Genomic DNA, 8,392 nt, shown 5'->3' with positions numbered 1-8,392 from the left:
CAGAATGTCTCCCTATTCCCTCTGTAGTGCACTACTGTTGACCGTATATAGGAAATCGGATGCCATTTGGGATGCAATCGACTCTCTCCCCCCCAACCCCAACCCTGGTCCCACAGTGCATTGCTTTAGAGGAAAGTGGCCAACGTTAAACTGATCTTTGTGTCTAGGGACAACTTCCAACTTGAGCCCAGGATAAAGGATGAGCTATGACCTCAGGGTAAAGGATGAGCTATGACCTCAGGGTAAAGGATGAGCTATGACCTAAGGGTAAAGGATGAGCTATGACCTCAGGGTAAAGGATGAGCTATGACCTCAGGGTAAAGGATGAGCTATGACCTCATGGTAAAGGATGAGCTATGACCTCAGGGTAAAGGATGAGCTATGATCTCAGGGTAAAGGATGAGCTATGACCTCAGGATAAAGGTTGAGCTATGACCTCAGGGTAAAGGATGAGCTATGACCTCAGGGTAAAGGTTGAGCTATGACCTCAGGATAAAGGATGAGCTATGACCTCAGGGTAAAGGATGAGCTATGACCCCTACCTCAGGGTAAAGGATGAGCTATGACCTCATGGTAAAGGATGAGCTATGACCTCAGGGTAAAGGATGAGCTATGACCTCAGGGTAAAGGATGAGCTATGACCTTAGGGTAAAGGATGAACTATGACCTCAGGGTAAATGATGGACCATGACCTCAGGGTAAAGGATGAACTATGACCTCAGGGTAAAGGATGAACCATGACCTCAGGGTAAAGGATGAACTATGACCTCAGGGTACAGAATGAACTATGACCTCAGGGTAAAGGATGAACTATGACCTCAGGGTACAGAATGAACTATGACCTCAGGGTAAAGGATGAACTATGACCTCAGGGTAAAGGATAAACCATGACCTCAGGGTAAAGGATGAACTATGACCTCAGGGTAAAGGATGAACTATGACCTCAGGGTAAAGGATGAGCTATGACCTCAGGGTAAAGGATAAACCATGACCTCAGGGTAAAGGATGAACCATGACCTCAGGGTAAAGGATGAACTATGACCTCAGGGTAAAGGATGAACCATGACCTCAGGGTAAAGGATGAACTATGACCTCAGGGTAAAGGATGAACTATGACCTCAGGGTAAAGGATGAACCATGACCTCAGGGTAAAGGATGAACCATGACCTCAGGGTAAAGGATGAACTATGACCTCAGGGTAAAGGATGAACCATGACCTCAGGGTAAAGGATAAACCATGACCTCAGGGTAAAGGATGAACTATGACCTCAGGGTAAAGGATGAACCATGACCTCAGGGTAAAGGATGAACTATGACCTCAGGGTAAAGGATGAACCATGACCTCAAGGTAAAGGATGAACCATGACCTCAGGGTAAAGGATGAACCATGACCCCAGGGTAAAGGATGAACTATGACCTCAGGGTAAAGGATGAACTATGACCTCAGGGTACAGAAGGTTCCTCTCTTTGCATTTATTTTTTTCAATTCCGACAAAAATGGAAGAAAAAAAGTCCAGTTGAACGCAGCTCCAGACGAGTCTTGGGTTACGATTGTCTCTTAGATATGAAGTATACATACACCAACACCTGTAAGTCCATGTTTGGGTCCCAAATGGCACCCTATTCCCTATGTAGTGCACTACTTTTGACCAGGGCCCTATGGCCAATGGCACCCTATTCCCTATGTAGTGCACTACTTTAGACCAGGGCCCTATGGCCAATGGCACCCTATTCCCTATGTAGTGCACTACTTTCGACCAGGGCCCTATGGCCAATGGCACCCTATTCCCTATGTAGTGCACTACTTTCGACCAGGGCCCATTTGGGAGACAGCCTATAAGTCCTATCAAGATAGATAGATAGTCCTCTATCTATTTTAGTGTGCCCAAAAGCCTGTTTTAGCATGGACAGTAACATTGAGGACTTTCACCATTTTGAAGTAGTCAACTGGGCAGGACATCCTGTGGGTTAAGGAAGGATCACATAATTCCATCGAGGTCACAAGGTGTGGGGGCAGTGAATCACCAACCTTGGCTTTGTGCCTGTTTAAATAACACCCTCCAGGTGGCTGTGAATCGCCAACCTTGGCTTTGTGCCTGTTTAAATAACACCCTCCAGGTGGCTGTGAATAACCAACCTTGGCTTTGTGCCTGTTTAAATAACACCCTCCAGGTGGCTGTGAATAACCAACCTTGGCTTTGTGCCTGTTTAAATAACACCCTCCAGGTGGCTGTGAATCGCCAACCTTGGCTTTGTGCCTGTTTAAATAACACCCTCCAGGTGGCTGTGAATCGCCAACCTTGGCTTTGTGCCTGTTTAAATAACACCCTCCAGGTGGCTGTGAATCGCCAACCTTGACTTTGTGCCTGTTTAAATAACACCCTCCAGGTGGCAGTACGCACCCTTTCAGTTTATTTACCAACTCATAGAAGGAGTAGAAGAAGAAAAAATGAACTACTTCAAAATGGAGATGGCCACAGTCTGTGCATTATGGTCGTCTGTGCGCTCACAGACACCATAATGGGACAGAATACAATGTTGGCGATCTCTTAACATCTCTATGGTGGCAGGAATCAACGTGACCTTTAACCTCTATATTGGGTTATTTTCTTTCTTGATGCTCAGACTGTGGATCCAAATAAAGTGTTCCAGTGTGTTCTTGCTCCAGAATCCCCTATAGGTACAGATCTAGGATCAGCTTCCCCCTCCCCCAATCCTAACCTTAACTATTAGTGGGGGTGGTGGGGGGGGGACAATGTTAAACTGACCCAAGATCAGTGTCTAGGGGAAACTTCACCCGTCTCCATGTTTAATAGTCCAATGGAGTCCGAAAGAGCATTGTTTATTGTTTTGCATGTGCTGGCCGGTGGGTGTTACAGTGTGTGTTACAGTCTTAATAGTCCGTAGTGCTACAAAAGAGCTGTTAAAAGAAGGTTCCCCCTGGTGGCAGTGGTCTCCATGTACAAAGGCTACAGGTCATGAAGACTGAACGGCTGCATTCCAAATGGCAACCTATTCCCTATGTAGTGCACTACTTTTGACCAGAGCCCTTTGTGCAGTATAAAGGGAATAGGTTGCCATTTGGGACACAACCCATGGCCTTGGTTGGGGCGAGGCAGACACTGCCTCGGGTGTCAGGGCCTTGGTTGGGGCGAGGCAGACACTGCCTCGGGTGTCAGGGCCTTGGTTGGGGCGAGGCAGACACTGCCTCGGGTGTCAGGGCCTTGGTTGGGGCGAGGCAGACGCTGCCTCGGGTGTCAGGGCAGGTGACATCACTTTGTTCCACGGTGGGAAAATGTTTACTAGCTAGCTACCTCACACCTGCAACACTTCCTCCATCGCTCTTCCCCCATCTCTCCTCCTCTTCCTCCACCTCTCCTCATCCGCCATCTCTCCTCCTCTTCCTCCATCTCTCCTCCTCTTCCTTCATCTCTCCTCCCCTTCCTCCATCTCTCCTCCTCTTCCTCCATCTCTCCTCCTCTTCCTCCATCTCTCCTCCTCTTCCTCCATCTCTCCTCCTCTTCCTCCATCTCTCCTCCTCTCCATCTCCCCTCCTCCTCTTCCTCCATCTCTCCTCCTCTCCATCCTCCTCCTCTCTCTCCTCCTTCTCTCCTCCTCTTCCTCTCATCTCTCCTCCTCTTCCTCCATCTCTCCTCCTCTTCCTCCATCTCTCCTCCTCTTCCTCCATCTCTCCTCCTCTTCCTCCATCTCTCCTCCCCTTCCTCCATCTCTCCTCCCCTTCCTCCATCTCTCCTCCTCTTCCTCCATCTCTCATTCACTGGGTCTGATTTAGCTTCTCTTCTCTCTTTTATCTATTCTTCTTTTTTTGATCTCCTCATTTCCAACTAACTTTTCCTACTTTTCCTTCCTCCTTTTCCTCTCTTTCATTCTACTCCTTCTTTCTTCCCCTCCTCCTCCTCCTCCTCCTCCTCCTCCTCTTCTTTCTCATCCTCCTCCTCTTCTTTCTCCCCCTCCTCTCCTTCTTTCTCCTCCTCCTCCTCCTCCTCCTCCTCTTCTTTCCCCCCTCTCTCCCTTCTTTCTCTCATCCTCCTCCTCTTCTTTCTCCACCTCCTCTCCTTCTTTCTCCTCCTCCTCCTCTTCTTTCTCCACCTCCTCTCCTTCTTTCTCCTCATCCTCCTCCTCTTCTTTCTCCACCTCCTCTCCTTCTTTCTCCTGTTCCTCTCTTTCTTCCTCCTCCTGTTCCTCTCCTTCTTCCTCCTCCTCCTCTTCTTCTCCTTCCTTCTGCTCTTCCCCAACACAGTCTTGTTCTCCATTTTGGTTCTCCACATCCCCATTATCTTTGACATCCTCCTCTCCTCTATCTTCTTCTGCCTCCTCTTCAACATGGTTCTGCTCCGCCTCTTCAACATGGTCCTCCTCCTCTTCAACATTGTTCTCCTCCGCCTCTTCAACATGGTCCTCCTCCTCCTCTTCAACATGGTCCTCCTCCTCCTCTTCAACATGGTCGTCCTCCTCCCCTTCAACATGGTCTTCTTCCTCCTCCTCTTCAACATGGTCCTCCTCCTCTTCAACATGGTCCTCTATCTCCTCTTCAACATGGTCCTCCTCCTCCTCTTCAACATGGTCCTCCTCCTCTTCAACACGGTTCCCCTCCACCTCTTCAACATGATTCTCCTCCTCAACATGGTTCTCCTCCTCCACTTCAACATGGTTCTCCTCCTCCTCCTCTTCAACATGGTCCTCCTCCTCTTCAACACGGTTCCCCTCCACCTCTTCAACATGATTCTCCTCCTCAACATGGTTCTCCTCCACCTCTTCAACATGGTTCTCCTCTTCAAGATGGTTCTCCTCCTCCTCCTCCTCGACATGGTCCTCTATCTCCTCTTCAACATGGTTCTCCTCCACCTCTTCAACATGGTCCTCCTTTGAATTGTCCTGGTTTCCGTTCTCCTGTCTGACCATGTGGTTGGACCCGTTGAGTTGTTGTATGTGGTTGTGGTTGGGCTCCACATCTTCCAGTGCCAGCTCAAACTGGGAGGATAAAGAGAAGACAGTAGATTGATAGTTAGTTATATAGATAGTCATTGATAAAGAGAAGACAGTAGATTGATAGTTAGTTTTATAGATGGTCATTGATAAAGAGAAGACCATAGATTGATAGTTATATAGATAGTCATTGATAAAGAGAAGACAGTAGATTGATAGTTAGTTATATAGATGGTCATTGATAAAGAGAAGACAGTAGATTGATAGTTATATAGATAGTCATTGATAAAGAGAAGACAGTAGATTGATAGTTAGTTATATAGATGGTCATTGATAAAGAGAAGACAGTAGATTGATAGTTAGTTATATAGATAGTCATTGATAAAGAGAAGACAGTAGATTGATAGTTAGTTATATAGATAGTCATTGATAAAGAGAAGACAGTAGATTGATAGTTTGTTATATAGTCATTGATAAAGAGAAGACAGTAGATTGATAGTTATATAGATAGTCATTGATAAAGAGAAGACAGTAGATTGATAGTTATATAGATGGTCATTGATAAAGAGAAGACAGTAGATTGATAGTTAGTTATATAGATAGTCATTGATAAAGAGAAGGCCGTAGATTGATAGTTAGTTATATAGATAGTCATTGATAAAGAGAAGACCGTAGATTGATAGTTTGTTATATAGTCATTGATAAAGAGAAGACAGTAGATTGATAGTTTGTTATATAGTCATTGATAAAGAGAAGACAGTAGATTGATAGTTAGTTATATAGATGGTCATTGATAAAGAGAAGACAGTAGATTGATAGTTTGTTATATAGTCATTGATAAAGAGAAGACAGTAGATTGATAGTTAGTTATATAGATAGTCATTGATAAAGAGAAGACAGTAGATTGATAGTTAGTTATATAGTCATTGATAAAGGGAAGACAGTAGATTGATAGTTAGCTATATAGATGGTCATTGATAAAGAGAAGACAGTAGATTGATAGTTATATAGATAGTCATTGATAAAGAGAAGACAGTAGATTGATAGTTATATAGATAGTCATTGATAAAGAGAAGACAGTAGATTGATAGTTAGTTATATAGATGGTCATTGATAAAGAGAAGACAGTAGATTGATAGTTAGTTATATAGATAGTCATTGATAAAGAGAAGACAGTAGATTGATAGTTAGTTATATAGATAGTCATTGATAAAGAGAAGACAGTAGATTGATAGTTTGTTATATAGTCATTGATAAAGAGAAGACAGTAGATTGATAGTTAGTTATATAGATGGTCATTGATAAAGAGAAGACAGTAGATTGATAGTTATATATATAGTCATTGATAAAGAGAAGACAGTAGATTGATAGTTAGTTATATAGATAGTCATTGATAAAGAGAAGACAGTAGATTGATAGTTAGTTATATAGATAGTCATTGATAAAGAGAAGACAGTAGATTGATAGTTTGTTATATAGTCATTGATAAAGAGAAGACAGTAGATTGATAGTTTGTTATATAGTCATTGATAAAGAGAAGACAGTAGATTGATAGTTTGTTATATAGTCATTGATAAAGAGAAGACAGTAGATTGATAGTTTGTTATATAGTCATTGATAAAGAGAAGACAGTAGATTGATAGTTTGTTATATAGTCATTGATAAAGAGAAGACAGTAGATTGATAGTTATATAGATAGTCATTGATAAAGAGAAGACAGTAGATTGATAGTTTGTTATATAGTCATTGATAAAGAGAAGACAGTAGATTGATAGTTTGTTATATAGTCATTGATAAAGAGAAGACAGTAGATTGATAGTTTGTTATATAGTCATTGATAAAGAGAAGACAGTAGATTGATAGTTAGTTATATAGTCATTGATAAAGAGAAGACAGTATTGATAGTTTGTTATATAGTCATTGATAAAGAGAAGACAGTAGATTGATAGTTTGTTATATAGTCATTGATAAAGAGAAGACAGTAGATTGATAGTTTGTTATATAGTCATTGATAAAGAGAAGACAGTAGATTGATAGTTTGTTATATAGTCATTGATAAAGAGAAGACAGTAGATTGATAGTTTGTTATATAGTCATTGATAAAGAGAAGACAGTAGATTGATAGTTTGTTATATAGTCATTGATAAAGAGAAGACAGTAGATTGATAGTTTGTTATATAGTCATTGATAAAGAGAAGACAGTAGTAGTTCATTAATAGATTATCCTTTCCTTGTGTGTGTGTGTGTGTGTGTGTGTTGATGTGTGTTGTGTGTGTGTAGTGTGTGTGTGTGTGTGTTGTGTGTGTGTGTGTGTGTGTGTGTGTGTGTATGTGTATGTATGTGTGTGTGTGCATGCGTGTGTGTGTGTGTGTGTGTGTGTGTGTGTGTGTGTGTGTGTGTGTGTGTGTGTGTGTGTGTGTGTGTGTGTGTGTGTGTGTGTGTGTGTGTGTGTGTGTGTGTGTGTGCTTGTGCGTGTGTGTGTGTGTGTGTGTTACCTGGAAGCGGTCTGTGAGCAGGTGTTTGTCGTAGGGAGGAGAGGGGCTCTGAGGCATGGTGGACTGGTACCAGTCTCTGTTCTCCTCCAACGTGTCCAGCAGGTCCTGAGCATCAGGGTGGACCAGGTCACCCCACGTCTCCCACAGAGGGTGGACTATGTAGTCTATGAAACCCACCTGGAGTCAGAGAGAGGGAGGGAGAGGGAGAGGGAGGGAGAGGAAGGGAGAGTGGGAGGGAGAAAGGGAGAGTGAGAAAGGGATGGGGAGGGAGAGAGAGGGAAAGGGAGATGAGAAAGGGAGATAGAGAAAGGGAGAGAGAGAAGGAGAGAGAGGGAGGGAGAGAGAGAGAGACACACCAACAGATTTTTCACCTTGTCTGCTTGAAGATTTGAACTAGTGACCTTTTGGTTATTGGCCCAATGCTCTAACTGTCTAACTGTCTAACTGTCAAACTGTGTAACTGCTAACTGCCTAACTAACTGCCTAACTGTCTAACTGTCTAACTGTCTAACTGTGTAACTGCCTAACTGTCTAACTGTCTAACTGTCTAACTGTCTAACTGTCTAACTGTCTAACTAACTGTCTAACTGTGTAACTGTCTAACTGTGTAACTGTGTAACTGTCTAACTGTGTAACTGTCTAACTGTCTAACTGCCTAACTGCCTAACTGTCTAACTGTCTAACTGCCTAACTGCCTAACTGTCTAACTGTCTAACTGTCTAACTGTCTAACTGTCTAACTGTCTAACTGCCTAACTGTCTAACTGTCTAACTGTCTAACTGCCTAACTGCCTAACTGTCTAACTGTCTAACTGCCTAACTGTCTAACTGTCTAACTGTCTAACTGTCTAACTGTCTAACTGTCTAACTGCCTAACTGTCTAACTGTGTAACTGTGTAACTGCCTAACTGTCTAACTGTCTAACTGTCTAACTGTCTAACTGTCTAACTG

At 43.1% G+C, this 8,392-nt stretch overlaps 1 protein-coding gene across 1 annotated transcript in view; it reads right to left on the bottom strand.

Annotated features, from left to right (window-relative positions):
* Positions 1-4,176: 4,176 nt before the first annotated feature.
* LOC121845174 (cilia- and flagella-associated protein 251-like) overlaps positions 4,177-8,392 on the bottom strand; it is a gene marked incomplete at its 3' end in the record, with an annotated part of 5,149 nt that continues 933 nt past the window's right edge. The window contains exons 3-4 of the mRNA XM_042315959.1: positions 7,443-7,619; positions 4,177-4,992 (exon numbers count right to left, since the gene is read on the bottom strand). Of these exons, the coding sequence (XP_042171893.1) occupies positions 4,177-4,992; positions 7,443-7,619 (993 nt within the window). The remainder of the gene's footprint in view (positions 4,993-7,442; positions 7,620-8,392) is intronic.

This window comes from Oncorhynchus tshawytscha, unplaced genomic scaffold, assembly GCF_018296145.1.
Source record: "Oncorhynchus tshawytscha isolate Ot180627B unplaced genomic scaffold, Otsh_v2.0 Un_scaffold_8217_pilon_pilon, whole genome shotgun sequence".
Lineage (NCBI taxonomy): Eukaryota > Metazoa > Chordata > Actinopteri > Salmoniformes > Salmonidae > Oncorhynchus > Oncorhynchus tshawytscha.
The sequence above is the reverse complement of the archived record's forward strand: the minus strand, read 5'-3'. Positions and strand labels throughout refer to the sequence as shown.